Source organism: Rhinoderma darwinii, chromosome 4 (assembly GCF_050947455.1).
Source record: "Rhinoderma darwinii isolate aRhiDar2 chromosome 4, aRhiDar2.hap1, whole genome shotgun sequence".
NCBI lineage: Eukaryota > Metazoa > Chordata > Amphibia > Anura > Rhinodermatidae > Rhinoderma > Rhinoderma darwinii.
In genome coordinates this window covers 365342149-365365495 of record NC_134690.1, presented here as the reverse complement: position 1 = coordinate 365365495, position 23347 = coordinate 365342149, and the positions used below count along the sequence as shown (strand labels likewise).

The following is a 23347-nucleotide window of genomic DNA, read 5'->3' as shown; positions in this document are numbered from 1 at the left end:
TAAAAGTGGCTAATAAAAAAGAACAATAATTAATACTAAGACATTCACAGTTCAGAATTGGGGACCAGAGACCACCTTCCCCTCATGGGCACTTCAATATAGCCTTGTATATATTTACAGCCCTTCAACAGACGCAATCTAAGCGATAGGCAGAATTTAAAGGTTGGAATTAGCGGAAAGATTTACAGGTTAATGACAGGGACCACTGCTCTGTATTATTAGGGAATTACATGTGGAATCACCTGATATACAAGCACAGGTTAGCCATAAGTACACTTTGAACAAGTGATGCCCAACTGGTGACCCAAGTGATTTGTGGGGCCTCAGTCTCAACAGTTGCATATGGTGCAGTGCCTTTCCCATGTTAATGATCGTACAGGAACGTTCCTGTATACTCAGCTCTCCATCTGTTACTTGCCAACTATGGCCATGTGAAATTGCCTGATATGTTTGTATGTGTCAAATCCTTGTCCCATGAACATAATGTGCGGCCCCCTGATGGAGTCAAGAGCCACATTTAAGGTCCTCATTCTGTTGTAGGGTGACCACCACTGTTTTAAACTATCTTAAATACAGACATACTGTATAGCACGTCAAATAGTACATAGTGATGTCGGTTCACCGCGCGTTCTGGGTCTCATACACACTCCCTGAATGATGATAAACACTTTAGCAGGGAAGCTGCATGGTTAGGTATGAAGAAAACGCTGAAAGTATGGTTGTGGAGAAAGTGCAATAAGTACTGTGGCTTCTATCACTATTATGGGGCACTGGGGCAGCTGAAAAATTTGGTAGCACTGCCCTATGCGCCTCACATGTCCCTGTATCTGATGCCCTTCTAGATTACCATATAACAGATAGAAGCGCTACTCCAAGTCTGATGTGATTAAATTGACTTTTGTTAGGGTACGTTCACATGTAACGATGATGTCCATTCCTCAAAGATCTCTAGTGACCTTTTCCCTTTGGGGGGACGTAAACTGGGTGCCGTTGCAACCACAAGCTTAACGTTGTTAGGGCATCCGACAGACACCCAAATTAAAATGGTCTGTGTGACCGGAGTCTCTTTCAAGAAAGGGTGCCTCAAGCTGGAGTTCAATATTAATTTCAAAGAGTCTCTCTTGCTCAAACTTTTTTACTTTTTCATCTAAGTATGGCATTTAGAGAGTCTGGGGACTTTGCAGAGGTTCAAAGGAAAGCAAATATCTATGGACAATAAAACCTTCTGGCATTAGAGATGAAAAGGTTAATATTGAGCATGCTAGTGTTTCGCTACAAAATGATAGCTTAAGGCTACCTGCAACAACCTGAGTATGTGACGGTCACCCTGTGAATACATTCCTGCTAAATCTTCGATGACAATGTATTAGGGTAACCACACATACCACATGCAAACATTTCCCTTGCTAATAAGGGTATGTTCACACGCAAACTCAAAAATGTCTGAAAATACGGAGCTGTTTTCAAGGGAAAACAGCTCCTGATTTTCAGACGTTTTTTGAGCAACTCGCGTTTTTCGTGGCGTTTTCACTGCATTTTTTTACGGCCGGTTTTGGAGCTGTTTTCAATAGAGTCTATGAAAAATGGCTCCAAAAACATTCCAAGAAGTGACTTGCACTTCTTTTTTGCGGCCATTTTTTATGCGCCCGTTTTTCAAAACGGCCGCATGAAAAACCGGCCTGTCGGAACAGAACGCCGTTTTTCCCATTTCAATCAATGGGCAGATTTACGGCCCAAAAAAACAGCCGAAATTAGGCCGTGTGAACATACCCTAAGAGTCGTGAAAAGGCCAAATTACTGGACACAGCTGTTAGAACGGCCACAGGATATGTCATAAATGTCAGATAGATGCGGGTCCCTCCTCTGGGACCCGCACCTATCTCTAGAATGGGGCCCCCTAAACCCCGTTTAGCTTTGTCCGCTATCGCTGACTCCCGGCCACTTCCTGAATTTATGGTCGGGAGTTACAAAAACAGCGTAGCTCGCTGAACTACGCTGTTTCCGTAACTACCGTAGCAGTGAATAGCAGTTATGGAAGCAACGTAGCATGCGAGCTACACTGTTTCCGTAACTACCATTCAGTTCTATGGGGCTTACGAAAACAGTGTAGTTCAGCAAGCTACGCTGTTTTCACCTTCATGATCGGAAATCAGCCGACACACACTGAGGTAGAACGGGTTTAGGGACCCCGTTCTAGAGATAGGTGCGGGTCCCAGAAGTGGGACCCGCATCTATCTGACATTTATGACATATCCTGTGGATATGTCATAAATGTCCCTTGTGGGAAAACCCCTTTAAGCTTCGGTGCCCGTGCGATCTACAGCTGGAGCCCAGCGGTGATTAACAGTCCAACTCCTGCTGTAATAGCCAGTAACAGAGAAACCTCTGATCCCGGCCATTTTACCCCTTAGATACCAATCTAATGTGTTTGACATTCGCTGGGCGTCCATGGGTTACCACGTCACACGGATGGCGTAAAACGTTGAAAATGAAGTCCAATCTGCGGGTATCATGATATAGAGCAGAAGTAGGTGAGCAGGTAGATGTAATATAACCTGAAATTTATTCATTAAAATCTCTGCTTATTCTGGGCATAGAAGTTCAGTGGGCAGTCCTACACAGTAATTGACAGCGGTCCCTGTATGAATGTCAATACAGAATTAGCTGTCAATCAGTGATTAGGACTGCCCACTGGACTCCTAAGCCCAGAATAGCCGCACGTCGTTAGTGACCACCAATACGCCTTTTTAAGGCGGCCTAGTCTAAGTCCTGCACAGGTGTCCCTTGTGGGCTAAAGCAGGTGCTTGGCTGTCTTTTGACAGTTGGGCTTCTGCTCTAAGGCCTCATGCACACGACCATAGCCATGTGCACGGCTGTGATTTTCGGGTCAGACGGTCGCAGAGTGTCACCCGCGGGGCGCCCGCAAATCGCGGGCCATGCACATGGACACGTGCATAAATTTCTATGAGCCTGGACCACAGAACACTGCCGTAATAAGACATGTCCGTTCTTTCTGCGGTCCAGGCTCCTGGGCCATGCATGGACCGTGGAAACCACGGTCGTGTGCACGGGCCCATAGAAATTAATGCGGCCGCAATTCTCCTGTGGATTTTCGGGGGAATTGCGGCCGCAAAAGCACATTCATGTTCATGTGTCCTAACAGTCACGATTAGACGTATTTATTTATGTTAAAGTTTACCATAAGAAAAATACATATTAGGTATCGCCGCAATCGTAACGACCCATAGAATAAATTACATTTATTATTTATACTGCACGACGCATGGCAAAAAAATTAAATATGGCGCATTTGCTTTTTTTTTAACATTACTCTGAAACTAAAATTTATGTTTATTCCAAATTATACTTATATGTATTCCAAAATGGTACCAGTAAAAACACGTCCTGCAAAAAAAAGCTCTCATATGGCTACATTGACGTAAAAATAAAAAAAGGTTCTTTGAATGCAAAGAAAACAAAATGGCTTTTTTTTCTATAAAACGTGTTTTTATTGTGCAAAAGAAATATAACACTACAGTTGTTTGGTATCGCCCTATTTGTACCGATCCGTAGAATAAAGTTCACTTGTTATTTTTACTCCACGGTAAACAGCGTCATCTACCAATGGATGTCATAGAAGACCCCACACTATGAGCTGGAACAGAGAGCTGCTTTGTACAATAACTAACTTTCATGAGGCTGCCCCTTTAATTTATAAATCAAAAATTGCTCAAAAATTATTTTCAAGAGACAGAGGTGCTTTAAATTAGGGCATCTAAAAGATACCTATAAAGGGCTAAAATAGCGAGAAAGCAATGTCAGTCAGCGGCTCTCCTCTAGTCAGTGTTTCTGAGCCCTTTTTTGACAACACTGGTTGGTGGAGAGCTGCTCTCCTCCTAAGGTGCCTTATGATCAGAAACAGCTGTTGCAGCAAATAGCATAAGTTTAGGGGTTTAATAGTGGCCAATTTGCACCTGCTGTTTTTACCAGAGCCGATGTCAGCACCCGGTGAATCCAAGCAAGTGCCGGGGACCACTACCCTTTGAAGGGCCAACATCGGCCGCGGGGTGCTGCCGCTGCCGTGATGGCTCCTCCAGGAGTGGAATCCCGGGCCAGAGTCTTGCCAGGGACTCTGCTTCTAGAGGGAGCCCGTCTAGGAGGCGGCGTAAGTACCGATGTAGCAGCCATAGCGCCGGCCACAGGGGCCACGGCATTAGGGGGCCCGTGCCACCACCCTCCCCGCCCAGTGTCCCCGCTAGCAGCCTCTATGTAGCGATGCCACATTCAATAGTATCTGCGTCCTTAGGACGCAGATACTATTGAACGCTATGGCAGAGCAGGGAGGTATCTCCCCGCTCTGTCATTTACTAAGCTACAGACACCCAGGAAGATGGCTAGTAGCTAATAGCGCTCTACCCGGGACTCCGGCTCTGGGGAAGCTCCAGACATCACTGTCCATATATAGACAGTGATGTCAGGAGGAGAGAAGGAGTCCCAGGCAGAGGGCTAGAAGCGGCTCTGCTCTGGGACTCCATCTCTGGGGAAGCCCTTGACATCACTGTCCATATATCGCAGGCAGAGTGCTAGTAGCTCTATGCCCGGGACTTTGGCTCTGGGGTTGCCCCTGACATCACTATCCATATATGGACAGTGATGTCAGGGGCTTCCCCAGAGACGGAGTACTGGAGCAGAGCCTTTACTAGCACTCTGCCCGGGACTTCAGCTCCGCTCCGGACATCACTATCCATATATGGACAGTGATATCAGGAGCAGAGCAGTAGTCCCATGCAGAGTGCTAGTAGTGCTCTGCCCGGGACTATGGCTCTGGGGTTGCCCTTGACAACACTGTCCATATATGGACAGTGATGTCAGGGGTTCTCCTGCTCTGGCTGGGGATTCCACTCCTAGAGGGAGCCCCAAAGGCGCTACCTACAGGAAGGGGGGCTATGTGGCACTACCAGGGAGGGGGGGGGCTGTATGGCACTACCAGGAAGGGGGGCTGTTTGGCACTACCAAGAAGGGGGCTGTGTGGCACTACCTAGGAGGGGGGACTGTGTGGCAACACTTGTGAGGGGGGCTGTGTCGCACTATCTATAGAGGGCACTAAATTTATGGGGGTACAAACTGGGGGCCTAACTTCTATATGGGGCATAGACAGGGCCTAACGTCTGTATGGGGGCACAAAGTGAAGTTTTCTGCCATTTTACTGCTGCTGTCAGTTCCCCCGCAAAGGTGCCTACTAAGTCTGTGTCACCCAAGGGCCCACATAAACCTGGAGCCGGCCCTGGTTTTTACCCTACATGGGCATCTGTCACGGGACACCACTTTATCTATCCCACAACCAAGCTTCCAAATAGTAACCACACATAAGGCGACGTAGGTTGATCACATCACATTTTTTTCTAGGGTCAAAAATAAAGTTAAGAAACTTTCTACTATAATTTACTAGGCAACATTAGGTTCATACAAGCAGTTGCCTCCAAATATGAAATGACATGCGGTGAATTTCAGCTCACTGACATCTTATTTATTCTTCAAATAATGATAAATGCTGTCACCATTCTGAGCATTCTTTGGGAGAGTAGGGAAATGTTGTGTGAATTCCCTTGTCTCATGTGATCTCTCGACCCGACCAGAAGATTGAGTTAAACCAGAACAAATGTGCACCCATTGTCAGCAATAATTTACTATTAGGATATGTTCACACGGAGTGATTTCAGGAATATTTCATGGCGTTTACTTATCGAAAAATGCCTGAAAAAACTGAAGCAGAACGTCTACAAACATCTGCCCACTGATTTCAATGGGAAATACGGCGTTATGTTCCGACAGGGCGTTTTTTAACGCCTTGTTTTCCAAAAACGGCACGAAAAAAGATGCCCGCGAAAAAGAAGTGCATGTCACTTCTTGAGCCGTTTTTCATTGACTCTATAGAAAAACAGCTCCAAAAACGGCCGTCAAAACGCAGCCAAAAACGCGAGTTTGATTAAAAAACGCCTGAAAATCAGGGGCTGTTTTCCATTGAAAACAGCTCCGTATTTTCAGACGTTTTTTTGTTAAGAGTGTGAACATACCCTTAGAAATGTGGATGTATTTTGCATCAGAGGATTTTCCCACAAGAGACATTCAGAGCATATTGATTGGCGCCCCACCCATACTAAATTAAAGGGTGACATTTTCAGCTGAGAGTTGGTCGTGCATGTGTGGTCACTCCAATAAAGTCTATGAGAGAAAAGAAAATAGCGGAATGAGCTTGGATGTTTATGTATATATGGACCATGTTCCCACACGTGCTTCCACCTCTCCACTGGGAACAGGGAAGCAAACACCTCATTTTTTTGGAACCAGTGTGGGCCCTTGCCAATTAAACATTTCTGGCATGTTCTATCAATGTACCATAAGGACAGGTCACCATGATAAAAATGAGTTTTCCTTAAAAGAAGCCATGCCCTTACAATGGCAAAGAAACAGAATCACATGGGAACCATTTTTAAGCAAAAACACAAAATTAAAAAGTACTTGTAAAAACCAGTAGCACACACAAGTAAAATGTGAACCCGGCCTCAGAATTTCGCCCTGAATACGAATTCTGGAGATGGTGACTGCAAAAGGGCGTTATTTGTTTACATATGTTCAGGGTCCGACAGGTTTCTGGTATTTATGATGGCAAGCACAGTGTGCAGCATTATTCTTGCTGTCAAAAATACCAGAACCCTAATAAAAAATCGTACAAAGCCTATTAAAGTCAATGGTGTCCATCGGGTATCGTCAATATCTGTTCGAGAACGACCCCAGTATAGCTGTCAGGCCCCACGCACCCGCCCGGTTCTATTGGCCGTGGACACTTTTCCGTATCGCTACGGATAGGTGTCCGTGCCGTAGAACCGTGCCGGGTATTATGGAGGATTTCCTACTTTTCGTTTTTTATGGGCTGTGCTCCCATACTTTGTACGGGAGCACGGCCCCAAAATGTAGCCTGCGGCTACATAAATTTGTGGTTTTTTTTTTTCAGATTGTAGCCACAAATATACGCAAATATAGATCAAAATAAGCGCCTGCATGTTACGTCAGACTGAAAAAAAAATTTATATGCCAATATGGTGCAAATAGAAAAAACATTCAGAGAAAATTCATAGAAATTAGCCCAAGGGAGAAGTGGAGCAATGGTACAAAGCAACCAGTCAGATTCCTTTTCCAGAGGACAGTTGATGAATGAAAGCCGCCACACGATTGGTTGCGATGGGTAACTGCGACTCCAAATACACAGCACAAAAACTAGTTCTGCATTCTAGTCATGCATTTTTGGTTTGTGCAAAATCTTTATATTGTTTCCAAAAAACACAATGACATAAAAAAAAAAAAGGAGTAAAGGTCTTACAACAGGGTCTGCTTCTATATTTCACAAAACTTTAACACCCTTAACACAGTACAAATAATGCCAAGATAGGGCCTGTTCACATCAGCGTTAGGGTTCCGTTGATGGGTTCCGTCAGACCTTTCCGTCGGAGGAACCCATCAACGGAAACGCAAACGGACACCATAGCTTCCGTTTGCACTACCATTGATTTCAATAGTAATTCTTCCGTTGCAAATGGTTTCCGTTTGTCTCCGTTCCGTAAGGTTTATGTCACTTCTAGTAAAATGTTTACTTCATTGAGAATCATTACTTCATTCAGACGAGTCACACGGACTCATGTATTTCAATGGGGCCATTCACACAACCGTTGTTTCAACAGAGAGTGTAAGGCTGGATTCACACGAGCATGTTACGTCCGTAAAGGACGGAACGTATTTCAGCCGCAAGTCCCGGACCGAACACACTGCAGTGAGCCGGGCTCCTAGCATCATAGTTATGTACGACGCTAGGAGTCCCTGCCTCACTGCGGGACAACTGTCCCGTACTGTAATCATGTTTTCAGTACGGAACAGTAGTTCCACGGAGAGGCAGGGACTCCTAGCGTCGTACATAACATTGATACTAGGAGCCCGGCTCCCTGCATTGTTTTCAGTCTGGGACTTGCGGCCGAAATACGTTCCGTTGTTTACGGACCGAACATGTTCGTGTGAATCCAGCCAAAAGAGTCCTTGAAAAAATAGGACATGTCCTATTTTTTGGTGCTTCACGCATCCCTCTATTACTCTAGTCTATGGGGGATGCGTGATAATGCGTCCTGCACCTCGGACGTGAAAGACTGCAGTTTTTCACGTGCGAGGTTGGCCACGTTCGTGTGAATGTAGTGCGATACCATACCTATTCTATGAAAATCATACGCAGCCTGCGCAGTCTCTTTATCAGAACTCGTACAGCCCTAAGCGTGTGACAGAGCGCTGTCCTTTTACTACTTTCTCATGACCTGCACCGTCCAGCCCTGACACACGGAGACGTGAAATAACTGCCCTGAGGAGACTGTGGTGACTGTGGTGAACACTTGTGCAATTTGTCTCCAGGAGTCAGTGAGTTCCCAGCTCGGCACCCTCAGCCCTCGGCCCCTCCTGCCTCTTCCTCTCCCAGAAGTCATGGCACAAGTTTGCACTAGCTCAGTGCTATTTCCCTGCCTTGTTGTGACTGGCACCTGGTTAGTCTGCTGCCAGCTAATCCCAACTTCCTACCTGTCTCACTCACCTACAGACAGACCCTTCCTAGCTGTCTCTGCTCCAACCCCCTGGTGTATGAGGAGAAGGAGGCGTCGTGTGAGGGGAGGAGGGGGCCGGGTGCAGCCTCTGACCACCCAGCATCATGAATATTAAGCTGCTCCATCCTCCTGCTCCTCCCGCAGCCTCTGCATAGATGAGCAGTCCCTCAGTCAGCCTGCACTCTGCGCTCAGCTCTCATTGTCTGCCTCATCCAACGCTTGCAGCTGGTTTGCAAAAAGAGAAAAGGAGCAGAATCAATAATATTAATAATAGAGGGTCCAGTGATAAAAGGAGGAGGCTGCTGCTGCCCATTCAGGACAATAGAGGAGTGTGTTGTCCTCCACTCGTGCATGAGCAAATCAGCCGCCTATATCAGAGCTGTGGAGCGGTCCCAGCTATCAGTGGCTTCAGGGCAGCACTTGCAGAAGAGAGGCAATGCTTTTACGGAGGAGACCCCTCTTATCTGACACATCCTTCAGGCTCATCATTGCTGCACTATGCTTCCCATTGAAGGTATGGAGCTCCCTGCACCAGCACACTGGAGGATCCGCGCGACATCGCTACTTTCCTGCATGCAATGAGTGCACTTAAACCTGTGCACTTCTACTACTTTTCTGCATGCATTTAAAGGGGCATTACACCTACAGTCCAAAGCTACTGCTGCTGCCATGCTTGATCAATGTGTTTGTAAATGTTTCTGGATGTTCTCAGAACTGGAGAGAGGTGATCAGGGGGGCAGACATTTTTCTGGACTTCCTGTCAGTCATCCCATGGAAAATCACTGCACTCTACATTGAATTTAGCTGCATGCTCAGAGGAGAGATTTTTTTTTTTTTTAGGTGTACTGTCCCTTTAAGATGCACCTTTTTGCAATTAGTGCCCTGTATTGATTGTGCATTTTTTTTATTTTTTGTTTAGTTTGCTCTAATGCTCATCATAGGTGTTTTTCCTTTTTTTTTATTTTATTTGTAACAGGTGTCTATAGCATCAGGGTACTTCGAATTGGAAATCTTATCTATGCAAAATCCCAATGGAGAATTGCAGAATGGCAATTGCTGCGATGGTACCAGGAGCCCTGTTGATAGAAAGTGCACCAGGGATGAGTGTGATACTTATTTTAAAGTTTGCCTAAAGGAGTATCAGTCCAGAGTGTCAGTCGGGGGGCCTTGCAGTTTCGGCTATGGATCTACCCCTGTCCTAGGAGGGAATTCCTTCAACCTTAAATTCAGCAGGACTAGCGAGAGGAACAGGATTGTACTCCCTTTCAGTTTTGCATGGCCGGTGAGTCATTTGTGAAATGAACTTTTATTTTTTCCACATGCTGTGTTCTTTACTTTACAAGTCATGCATTTTATTTTTTTAATTTGTAATTGCTGCCATAATGATCCTGCAACGCGGTGCATTCCAGCCAAGGTGCCAACAGTGGCCGCAGCGCTGCACATCAGGACTCCAGCAATACAGAATAAGAAGATACTGCGGCGTTGCAGATCCTTTCTGGTGGCTATACAAGTAGATGTCTTAGTAGGTAATAAAGGATCAAGGCATCAGCTGTCAGTGTGCAATGGGTTAAATCATCTACTACAGCCTGAGATACAGAAACGGATACAATTGGAAGAGGAGGGAGGCTGAGGAGTAGAGAAGTGGACTGTGATCTCCAGTATGTGACCCAGGAGACAGGGAGGAGTGCCTGGGAATAGAATGAGCTGCTCATAGAAACATGTGTATCCTCCTGTAGTAGCGTATATCTCTGCTGTATGGGTATGCTGCGTAACGCTGCCCATAAATAGAACGATTTGTCTACGATACAACCTACTATGGGCCCTCATGTATATGAAACCCTAATCGGATGAACCAGCCTATAAATTGTTAGGGTGTATTCACACAAGCAGGTTTTTTTTTAATGCAGTTTTTGAAGCGAAAACCAGGAGTGAATTCAAACAAGAAGTAGTATCTATCCGTCATACTTTATCTCCCTTTATGATACACACCAGCTTTCGGCTTTAAAAACGGCATCAGAAAACCTGATCAAAACCTGCGTGTGTGAATACTCCCTCATTCCTCAGTTACATCTTGTACATGCCACATTGAACGTGTCTGTGTATATACAGTTGATAGTTTACTTTGTCTATGGGACGCTTGGCTGTTCTGTAACTCAGTAGATCTAAAAGATATTGATAGTTTTTGGTAAAATTGCAGCTTATTGCCCCTATTGTGAGTGTATTCGGAGGTCAGGAGTTCGGTCTGGTGTTCAAGTAGCATTGAGGAGCTAGAAGTGGATTAATCTCCTCTAAACCTTTCTAGCAGTGTCCGGTTGGGCTGAGTTTTCCAATTCACCCCTCCCTTCTTGTGATTTAATATGTTTGTGCGTCTCCAGCTGTAGAAAATCTATTGGCAAGTGTGAGGGTCTGAGATTTGTAAGGGGGCAATGTATCGTTCACCGGTGATGCCCACCAGGAGATGTTGCGCCTAGAACATTGTTGTGTAGGGAGTGCAGGATATGTAGATCCACCTGTCTGTCACTGTGCTGCTAACATAAAACCCTGTGCACCAGTCAACCAACAGTGGTATTTTCCGTGAGCTCTTTTAAATGCTTCATTTGCACCGTTTTACTTTAGTGAATGACACGTGGGCTTACATGTGGTTTATATTGGTAAACTCAAGCTAGACAGGGTGGTAATTGCCCTTTTGCTACCCTGGGGAGACTGTTCTTACTTACTGGTGTAAGCTATCCATTTCTTTGCATGTGTGTTTTTTTTTTTTTTGTTTTTTTTTTTAGAACCCGGGTTGGCATCAATCCAGTAGGTATGGCTTTATACTGTACCTATGGTATCTCCATATTCCCTGCCCGTTCCAGTGGTTGCCCTACCCTTCCCCTCCAGCTGTGTCCTTCGATCCCAGCCAGGTGTTGCAGGGTGGGTGTGCAAGCTCCACTGAATCAAGGAGTGCCATTCGTATTAATCATCGCTTTGGTGCTGCAAAGTTTCCAAAATAACTTTTTGTTTTTTAACTTTTTCGGTAAGATTCTTCAATTTGTGGACAAGCTGGTAGTCCATGTTTTGCACCCACCTAATCCTTTTCAGAAGATATCAATCTTAGGTTTGGGCTAAGGCCATGTGTGGTTTACAGGGCATGATCAGGTGAAGCTGATCATGTGTGTTGACATATCATTAGCATGCTTTGGTTGCTTTGAAAACACAACTCTGGAAATTGTATATTTTCTGTAGGGTTTTTGTTTTACTGCTCAAATCTTTTTTGTTTATGTAGTCGTGTGTTTTTTGTTTTGTGTTTTTCTTAGTTTTGAAGAAACTGTAGGTTTCTTTTGATGTTTCGAGGAAATATTACTCAATGATTTTCTTAAATGAAATGATCTTGATTATAAATGTAGTAAACTTTGAGCTTCACTTGTCAAGGTACTAAAAAGGTCCATGCCATAAATACTGATCTAATTGTACTGTTTTTCTAATGCCAAACCTTGGTTGTTAAATTAGCTGGATATCACTGTTCCTGGTGTGTGGGCATTCACTGCTTAACCTTGAGGGGGTTTAATTGGCTCAAAGGCCAGTTCTCTTTTGTCTACTGGTGGTTTTCACTCTCAGGCTTTCAACCTTGTTTTTGCCCAATGGGACCACAGATATTTTTTTGTGATGAGGCCACCCCTGTTGTAACGGACTAGTATGAAATCACGTTCTGTGCTTGCTATATTGTCAGCTTTCCTAGACGTTTTGTATTCAGCAATCTGATTTACAAGTATATCGTATAACATCCATAAAAAGCATGCAGAATTTTCTGCCCTCCCCCCCCCCCCCCTAGTATTGAGAGTTCTGCCTCGTAATCCATCGCTATCTCCGCTAGGCTTCCTGAGCAGATCTGGAAGTAAAGTTTGGGCAGATACTGGCACAATACCCTGGTTCACACTAGTGGCCTCTGTTGATGGAGAAAAAGAGCCAGGTTTTGCTTGCAGCGAGATAAAACTGTTATCAAAAACTACCATCAAAGGGATAAAAGGTCTTATAAAAATCTGTGGTATTTGAAGTACTGCCAACGCGTGCAGTGCCTCCATTGTTGTGGCATTTGACTTTCTTTCTCATTTTTGCTTTGAAGGACGGGCTCATTCGGATGTTTGCCTACTAACCTGAGGAAATAAATTTAGGTGTTTGATCCTGAACAACTTATTATGTTCTGCGTTATGAAGCGCTACTGTTCTCTTATCTGTCAGGGGACGGACATAAGATGTAAAAGGATGTTATGAACCATTAATTCTGGGATCTTTGCAGTTTTGTCAACGTTCTAATACTGAAAAGTTTTCTTGTGTCTGATCATTTTTCATTTTCTTTTGGCATTGGTTTCTGCTGTCTCTTTGTAGTATGCTGGCCACCAGGAGGCACTGTTTCATTGTAGCCTATGGCAGTTTTATGTTACTGAATGTGGGAACGCTATATGGCCGCTTCTTTTCCTATGGTTTGGTCATATTAAATGTCTTTTTAAGCCATCCAAATTATTAAAATGGAAATCATGCTCGTATATTTTACTTTATATATTTCCTGGAGGGAGTCAGATTTTCGTTTTTGTTTTTTTTTGGGAGCTACTTCCAAAAATATGAATTAAGTTTACGATAGAAACTGCTTTTCTACTGCGGTGTTATTTTGCATGGATCACACGGTGCGTGATATATCTTGCTCACTGCTGTTCCGGGCATTAATGTCGGGGGGACTGGACTTGTTCCATTGTCCTTTCTTTGTATTTCAGATGTCTTAATTCATGGATTGGATAACAGACTTCTCTGTTGTGTAGGCTTGAGTAATGGGCCTGGAGAATAGGGGGCTGTAAATAAATGTAAAGTCATTGGTTTGACAAAGTTGCTAGGTTACAGACTGACTTTTAACAAAACAAGTCCACTAAACTTTCCTGCACCTGCGAAATGGAATGGCCTACCCCTGCGCAGAGTTTCCAATGTATTCATGGTGTCCCTACTTCATCCTTCCTAATCACATTATGTCACTTTAGAGGCTGTTGTGTTTGTATTGGTTTTGTGTATAATTGCATTTATTTAGGCCTGTAAGTAATAGTGGTCAGTAATCTAATTCCAGATCTCCGGCTGCAGACTGTAGAGGGTATTTCATCACAGATTAGGGACCTCTTACACAGAGCGATTTATTGAGTAAATCATCGTAAGATCGATATAAAAGGTTGCAATCATTGGCCAGTGTAAATACTGCAGCCATTGCACGATCCGTTAAAGATTACTTGTTTGAGCCTTTTTTATGATGACCTAAAAATTATCGTCGTTTGGTGATACATCCCCTCGTGTAAACAGACATTTGATACTCCTCAGTCAAGACAGGAGATGTGGAAATGTTGGCCTAGGTGTAGTATATGCTCAAATGAGCAAAGGCACGTGATCGATATTCTGAAAAAGCATATTTAGACAACTAGGATATGCTTTGATGAGATATAGATTTAGTATTTTATATATTAAAGGTTACCGGTCACCAGCATTTCACCAATTGAACGCTACTCACCCCTCAATGGCTGCTACTGTCAAATGTACATTGCCATTACCCCCTCTCCTAAATAACGGTCTGCAAACATTTTGCGCCTTTTATGGTTATAATCTGGCAGTCTCGTTTGTTCCTCTTCTTATGCCCCCCCCCCCGCCAAAAACTGTCCTTCTCTAAATGCCCAAATCTCTTCTGAGCTAGCGCCCATCTGGTATGGTCCTACACCCTTTCCTGCCTCGTCCAGGCCTAAAATCTAGTTAATTCGCATGCGTATCTATGGTGTCCCGTTGTGTACACGCACCAGAATAGTACATAGATGTGCAAGCGTGGGATTTCATGTGTGTTTTTGGGGGGGTGGGGGAAGGGGGAGGCGAGGAGCTGTCACTCAAAAGTAAGGAGGCGTGGTTTACTAGGTTTCAGGAATGAAGATATGATTGACTCTTTTCAACCACCACTCTTCACGATTAGCTTTTTAGTTGTGGTTTTCAATTGTGACCACCATTATGTGTATGTAGGTTGTGGTTGAATTTGTTTATTTTGCCAAGATTTTATGAAAATTGTGGCAAAAATCATGTGATATGCTCGGGCTGTTCTCCGCCTGTATTAAACAAATTTGCACCTAAGTTTATTTATTTTTTTCTTTTAAAGAGAAGCTCACAGCACTATGTAGAGGGAAAGTGCTGTGTAATGATCCATTTAATGCCCCCACGACGCCACGATTGCAGGTGCCACGTAGGCAGTCCCTATGTGTTCAAGTGCTCCAGGTTCTCCTCCCTGTATGCTGCCAGCCCCACCCCTCTGCTCTGAGTGACGGCTTTAGCAGTCTCCTGGTTGGACGCTAGAGCTCTCACTCCTAGCAGAGAGTGGCATTTGCAACCACGGCGCTGTGGGGTATTAAACGTCGACTTCTTGGTCATGCAACTTGCATGACCGACACGACCGCTATCGTTACACTGCCCTCCCAACCCTGTATATAGCATTGTCAGCAGTTTTTAGGGCACAAAACTGCTGATGGCTACATACTGGTGTTAAAATATAATCTGTGGTGTGATGAACTAGATATAATTGAAATCTGAATGTATTTAAAAGGAAATTCAAACTTAAATTATTATTTTAAACTCTAATGACTAACTATGTGACCCTTACGTTTGTGAAAAGCGGGCCCAATACATCTGGGCTGTTTCATAGCAACGCCAGCTTTGTTTTATAGGTGGCCTGTGCTGATCTCCCAGAGATCGGTATATGTATTTGCTATAAGTGTTGACTGTAAGTATTGATCCAGATCGCCATCACTTGTGCACCATAGAAGAAGCAAGATGACCGCCAGTCCCCTGATCGGTTGCTATGGGCAACAACGTCACTTTTCCCGTTTTGTTTCCTTGCTGGAGTTTTGACGTCACATAGGACAGGCTCACAAAACCATAATGGGCCTGATGTATGAAAACCAATGCTGACATTGTTGCGCATAGTAAATCATCATATCATTTATTTAATATTCTTTCTTGTGCTGAAATGAGGTTGGTTGCTATGAGCAATATATATGAGGACTGGTTTCACTTTGGCCTCAATGGTTACGAATAAAATTGTTGCAGAATTGACACTTAAACTCGGCATTATTGTATATTGTGTTTATATAGCAATCGAGGATGATGTTTTTTTTCTCCACCGGTATTTTATGCTTTAGAGAAGCCTTTATCTAACAAGGGAGCGGCTTCTTTTAATGTTTTCCTCAAACCTTATCAGACAGAGCATTTTATGAGATAGTCGCTACTTAAAGAGGCTCTGTCACCAGATTTTGCAACCCCTATCTCCTATTGCAGCAGATCGGCGCTGCAATGTAGATTACAGTAACGTTTTTATTTTTAAAAACGAGCATTTTTGGCCAAGTTATGACCATTTTTGTATTTATGCAAATGAGGCTTGCAAAAGTCCAAGTGGGCGTGTATTATGTGCGTACATCGGGGCGTTTTTAATACTTTTACTAGCTGGGCGTTCTGACGAGAAGTATCATCCACTTCTCTTCAGAACGCCCAGCTTCTGGCAGTGCAGACACAGCGTGTTCTCAAGAGATCACGCTGTGACGTCACTCACTTCCTGCCCCAGGTCCTGCATCGTGTTGGCCACATCGGCACCAGAGGCTGCAGTTGATTCTGCAGCAGCATCAGCGTTTGCAGGTAAGTCGATGTAGCTACTTACCTGCAAACGCTGATGCTGCTGCAGAATCAACTGTAGCCTCTGGTGCCGATGTGTCCTCGCTCGTCCGACACGATGCAGGACCTGTGAGTGACGTCACAGCGTGATCTCTGGAGAACACGCTGTGTCTGCACTGCCAGAAGCTGGGCGTTCTGAAGAGAAGTGGATGATACTTCTCGTCAGAACGCCCAGCTAGTAAAAGTAGTAAAAACGCCCCGATGTACGCACATAATACACGCCCACTTGCACTTTTACTTTAAACACGCCCATTTGGACTTTTGCAAGCCTCATTTGCATAAATACAAAAATGGTCATAACTTGGCCAAAAATGCTCGTTTTTTTAAAATAAAAACGTTACTGTAATCTACATTGCAGCGCCTATCTGCTGCAATAGCAGATAGGGGCTGCAAAATCTGGTGACAGAGCCTCTTTAATGGCTGAACCGTCGTATTCTTGGGACATACGTACGTTTATGTGTATCTATCAATCTCCAAAAGATAGAGGCAGCACTCCAATCATGTGAATAAAGTGGGATCTTTCTCCCGACCGGAGCGCTGCCTCATCTTTTTGATTCGTAGCCTGAGTCTGGGAGGACTGACTTTCACCCGATTGCTGAAGCTGTGCTGTTTTCTTTCTTTTACTCCCAATCTGTAGGATGCTGTTGGCTGTAGTTTGTAATCAAAGCATTTTTGGCATTTTTGTATTTCACCACTGTTTCAGTCTTTGGCGTTTTTGGTCACGTCCCTTGATTTCGATGTGTATTATAGAAATGTGATTTATGGAATTTCTGTGCTTTCAGTATTTTCTGCAGGTTACTGTTGTTGTATGTAATAGATCACCTATAAAACACTTATGAATTGTACAAGCATTCCACAGCCCCCTCCAGTTTACATTGCTAAACCCTCGTGACCTTTCCCAGTTGGACAGATAAGATATTGGACGTGTAAGGGCTCAGTCACACGAGCGTGATTCTCGCCCGTGTGCTTTGCGTTGAAACAACGCAGAGCATACGGCCCCATTGATTTCAATCGGGCTATTTACACCTGCGTGAGTTTTCAGACCGCGTGTGTCTGTTGCGTGAAACTCACTGCATGTCCTATATTGAAGTCAATGGGTGCGTGAAAACCACGGACACACATCCGTGTTTTACGCATCCATTACATTAAAAAAAAAGGGGTTTGCGAGCGCGTGAAAAACACATGCCACTCACCAAGGACGCTGAAGCAAATTGCAACGCACTCGGGCAAATTTTACGCACATAGATTTGTCACGCTCGTAGCCTAAGGGGGGTTCCCACATAGTGTAAACGCTGTGGAATTTCCGCAACAGAATTCTGTGCGAAAATGTAGAAAATCTCATGCCCAAGCTGTGGGAAAAAAAATGCACAAGTCGTGCGGAAAGTGTTTTACGGTGCATTTTTCAATTAAGCAGCATGTCAACTTGTGCTGCGTGTTTGGCCAATCGACTTCAATGGGGAGCAGAAATTCCGCAACAGATTTATGTTGCGGTTTGTGCAGCGGTAACACAGTAAAAACAACTGGAAAACTGCAGGTGCACATATACTTTGCTATAACCAATGTTTAAAGAGGCTCTATCACCACATTATAAGCGCCCTATCTCCTACATAAGGAGATCGGCGCTGTAATGTAGGTGACAGTTTGTTTTAAATAAAAAGCATTACTATCTGTTTTCACCACTTTATTAGTGATTTTATATTTATGCTAATGAGTTGCTTAATGCCCAAGTGGGCGTGTTTTTACTTTAGACCAAGTGGTCAGCGTCATACACTCCCCTGTACAACTCCCACTTGGTCTAATCAGCGTCATGCACTCCTCTCCATTCATTTAGTCAGCACATAGCGATCTAAAAGGATCCCTATGTGCTGTCTTATACTAACACATTAACGATACTAAAGTGTTTAGACATTCCACAGAATGTCTATTCACAATCTCTGCACTTCGTTACTGTTTCTGTGGTAGTTACAGCAGAGGAAGCGTAATCTCGTGAGATTACGCTGTAGATGACAGGTTCCGAGATTACGCTTGCTCTGCTGTAACTACCATAGACAGAGTAACGAAGTGCAGAGATTGTGAATAGACATCCCGTGGAATGTCTATTCACTGTCTAAACACTTCGGTATTGTTAATGTGTTAGTATAAGACAGCACATAAGGATCTAACACATTAACAATACCGAAGTGTTTAGACAGTGAATAGACATTCCACGGGATGTCTATTCACAATCTCTGCACTTCGTTACTCTGTCTATGGTAGTTACAGCAGAGCAAGCGTAATCTCGGAACCTGTCATCTACAGCGTAATCTCACGAGATTACGCTTCCTCTGCTGTAACTACCACAGAAACAGTAACGAAGTGCAGAGATTGTGAATAGACATTCTGTGGAATGTCTAAACACTTTAGTATCGTTAATGTGTTAGTATAAGACAGCACATAAGGATCTAACAGGATCCCTATGCGCTGACTAAATGAATGGAGAGGAGTGCATGATGCTGATTGGTCCGCGTCATACACTCCTCTGTACAACGCCCACTTGGACATTAAGCAACTCATTAGCATAAATCTAAAATCCCTAATAAAGTGGTGAAAACAGATAGTTTTGTTTTTTTTAAATAAAAAGCATTACTGTCATCTACATTATAGCGCCGATCTCCTTATGTAGGAGATAGGCCACTTATAATGTGGTGACAGAGCCTCTTTACCACTAAATCAGTAAAACTGCTGCAACATGAGCGGGGAAAACGCACTATTTGTTGCCGATATCTGTAACCGATTTACCAGTGTGGTTTTTTTTGTTTTTTTTTTCTCTTTTTTAAGAGATTGTTACAGAAAATCTGCAGCGTATCCTGTGTGTGGGAACATACCCTGAATGATGCAGAGCTAACATTCTTGCTACGGAGGGCCTAACCTGGGATTCCAGCTGTTGTACTACAACATCATTTGTGGTCACTAAATGAGGGAACTGTGGAGCATAAAGGGGTTGTCTGAGATTTAATGACTTTGTGTTTAATGCTTGTAATTTATAAATATAATTATATTTTCCAAAGTGGCCCCGTTTCCAGATCCTGCCGTGGGGAATTTGACGGGCGACGTCACTCTCTGCTCTGGCCGCTTTGTTCTTGAATTCTTTTCCGGGTATACGACACGTCACTTGTGACGTGGTGTATATCGGCTTGTTCTGTTGTAACGCGCATGCGCGGCCCCTGCTATCTCGAACATCAGAGACCGCGAGAACAGCAGTGACCGTGCATGCACGTTACGGGCTGTAAAGCAGAACAGCCCATACACGGCACGTCACAAGTGACGTGTCGTATACCCGGCAAAGAATTCAAGATCAACAAAGCGGCCAGAGCCAGTGCAGAGAGTGATGTCACCCGTCAAGTACCCCACAGCAGGATCTGGAAACGGGGCCACTTTGGAAAATGTAAGTATATTACAAATGTATTTACATTTATAAATTACAAGCATTAACAGTCATTAAATCTCGGACAACTCCTTTAATAGGTTTGCATGCATATAGGAACCATTTCTAAATATAAATGACCCCAAAAGGCCATCAGGCAAGTAAGATTTAATATTTCTCAGACCATAAATGTCCCCAATGACATGAGTGATAGCAGTCAAGCCTGTCAAAATTGTTGCTGAACACCGCCATCGTCATAATCTTGCGGGTTGAACCTTTGTAGATTTGTACAGTGTGAAGCCAACCTTCCGCGCATAGTTAATGTGAACATATCTCACTTACTATATGGTTTTCTGGCAGATAACGGAGTCAATATGGAATAAAGACGGCGATATTGCTGGAGTAAAATAATATTGGGCAATTGTAGTGGGTAAATGATGGGTAAAAGGTCAGCAGTCTCCAGACACTCGTACAGTCGGCGCACTTCATATCCGCATTGTGAGAAATCATATCCTAAAAATGCAGCCTCTACAGTGTTCAAAGTCCTTTTACCAGCTCAACCCAGTTACTGCACTTCAGGTAAATAAGTAGAAAGGGCTCTTGTTCCTGCTTGCTGTGTGTGAACCTGACTGCTGTGCTTGGCTGGCCAGCTGGTATTCGATCTATTAACCTTGCCACCCTTTTGTAACTAGTGCATTTAATTATCGGTGGGATTCTTTAAGATGGTGGGTTAATGTCAAATGGTCGGTAAGGAATTTATGGCCACAATAAAAGTCTACTTTGAAATAAATTTTACTTTATCCTATCTATGGCGTCTTTATGGAAGTGGTGTGTGGGTGTTATTTTATTTTTTCCCTTGTATGGCCGCTTTTAAGTCAGGTCCACATAGGGCATTTTGCCATTTTTGTTGCACGAGCCAGATATGCCCGCTTCCCCTGAATTAAACCCCCTTTTTGTTTCTGAGAGCACAGAAATTTTTTTTGCATTATATTATAAATACATGAATAAAAATCACTGCACCAAGCAAAATAAATAACAAAGTCTAATAAAAATAAAAAAAACCTAGACACGCGTTACATAACAAAAAATGATCGCAGAATGCCATACATTCCACCCTACCCCTTAAACCTAAAGTTGACAGATAATGTTAACAGGATTATTCATATCATCCTTGACAAAAAAAACAAAATTTAGCTTTTTCGTTTATAGGTGTATGTTTTCAGTTTTTTGTTTTTTTTAATACATGCTAGTTTTTGTGATTAGGATACATTGTAGTCTGGCCACCCAGACAGGCAATGACTGGTAATATTAACCAAGAACAATAGTGTGGCCATTCTGACTGCACCGAGGATTACAGAACATAATGGGGGCCCATCCAAAAATAATGCAAATACAGGACAAGCAACAGGAAGCAGCAGTAGACTCAGCAGAGCTCGGCTCCCAGACAAACCGTGGACTTAGTTCACACAATGGCAACTTGAGCACATTATGTATTCACAGGATACTCATTATTCCAGTAGGCTTGCCAGATGAGAGATCAGTCCTGCGTATTGGATACAACACATGCATAGTTCAGATAGTGGCATTTGTCTGCCCTCCGTCACTTGGCAAGACGTTTGCATCTGTATCGTACAAGTTCATGAATTCGGTTACTGGTTTGTGGCTTTGGCTACAGCGGCGCACACACAAAAAAAAAACTTGGTTAATGAATTTATTTTCAGTTTTTGCTTGATGTGGTTATAGAGCTATTATTAGTGATGGCATTCGTCGTCTCGCCGTGCCATTCTCGTGCCGGCTATCGCGTATGTTACTCGTTAGAGAAACCCTGTGTTTGATGTGCGCTTGGACAGGGGGTGCTCGTGTGTTACGCGATGAGTAAGCCGCTTTCTTTTGCTGCCCCATCAGTAAATATGGCATTGCTCATCACTTTTTGTTTTGGTTCTTTAGGAATTATGTGAAAGCTGGTTTTCCTGTCCAGTCAGCAATTTACGGACAAGGCCCGACGAGCTTTGTTCCTTTTTTTTTGTAAAGCTTACGAGCTGGGCTCCGAGCAGTGACATGATTAGGTGCTTTTTCATATCTGGTGAAAGCTCCGTTCTTGGCAAAGTTTGTGGAAATTGCAACTACGATACATGATGCATATACAGACGACGTAGTGTTTAGTGTCTGTGTGTAGGCAAGGCAGCAGCCAGCGCTTCAATCTGCATGGCTGTCGTTATTATACGTGTGCTGGGAAAATGTGAGAATTTAATTGACCGCTTCTTACTGCGACAGCCTGGCAGCTTATGTTCTTAACGTGCATTTTCCTCTAAAATCCCAAGTCACTGCGATATCCTCTTCATAGTTAAAAATTACTTGGGTATATCTGTTTTTAGGAAAACTGGATGAAAAAAACCATATGGCCACCGTTCGTTCCCAAAGGGGTTGCAACCCAGCTTTCCCGTACTCCTGAAAGGCAAATCTGCATAATACAGCTATGCAGATTTGCTATTTTGGAGTCTAGAAGAGCTGAGTGTCAAATTCTTATGGGAACTGCAGAGGCGGCCATATTGGTGGTTCTGGTACAAATTCTCCCATGCTGTTCTAGAGAAGACCTTCTTCCCTTTTTTTATTATTAGCCTAGCAATCTTTCATGCTGGCCCTTGTAGTTCACCCAAAGCCGCAAAGGAAGTCTGAATTCTTAGTATAAATTTTCAATTTATCGATTAATATGTTCCTTTTAACGCCACTAAATGTATGACTGTACATGATGCTATAATGTAACATTCACTCATAGACTACTGATCGGCTATATCTGAATATATTAGGTATGTTATAGATGATGAAGTATTATGATCTCTAGATGGTTGTACGTGAAACGTCTACTACATTCACTGCGGCTTGTAAGGTCTCTACGCTCCGCGTATTCCTGGAGGGGCACTTTTTTTTCCTGGCTCTGGGTCAGACCTCTAGTGGCTAATTAAGTGTGACATTATCCGCACACAGCTGATCTTTAACACTGCGGATCTCTCCTTTTAATACATTGACTGTGTGCAGTTTTATTATTTGGGTTGGATGTATATTTATCAGAGGTCATCTATGGTCATGGGAACATTAGAACCTGCTGGTTGCCTTCATTCCAGAGATGTTCAGTAAACCTGAATGCAGCAGCGAGGATGTGAGTGTTCATTCACCCATTATTAAACCAACAGTTCCCATTTATAATTGTCAATGAGCTTGCTTTTCTCTCCCTCTGGCTCTCGTTTTCATTCGGTATTATATCTCCGGCCGCATAAATGGCTTCAGGTGGAATGGAAAAGCCGGAAAAGCGATGTACAGTGGGATTACCTTCAGATGTAGCTGTTGTCTATTGCATACAAGTATGAAACTAATGTTTGTAATTCTTTTCTCGTAGCGTCATGACATTTTTGGGGCACTTTTTTTGTTTTTGGATGTCCATTTTATGTGTAGTGTCTGCCATGTAAGCAACAACACTAATTTTAAGAACGTCTGGCACATGGCAGATTTATTGGACACAATTTTTTTACATTTCAACCAGTTTAAGATCACTTTAGAAACGCCAAAAAGATTAATTGACTGCCTATGGCCCTGACATGGCCTGC

General features: G+C 43.5%; 1 protein-coding gene across 1 annotated transcript in view; it reads left to right on the top strand.

Moving 5' to 3' along the window:
- The first annotated feature begins 8760 nt into the window (after positions 1–8760).
- The window catches only part of JAG1 (jagged canonical Notch ligand 1), a 40537-nt gene continuing 25950 nt past the window's right edge, over positions 8761–23347 (top strand). Inside the window, exons 1-2 of the mRNA XM_075863084.1 lie at positions 8761–9147; positions 9610–9915. Coding sequence (XP_075719199.1) covers positions 9070–9147; positions 9610–9915 — 384 coding nt within the window. The 5' untranslated portion in view covers positions 8761–9069. The remainder of the gene's footprint in view (positions 9148–9609; positions 9916–23347) is intronic.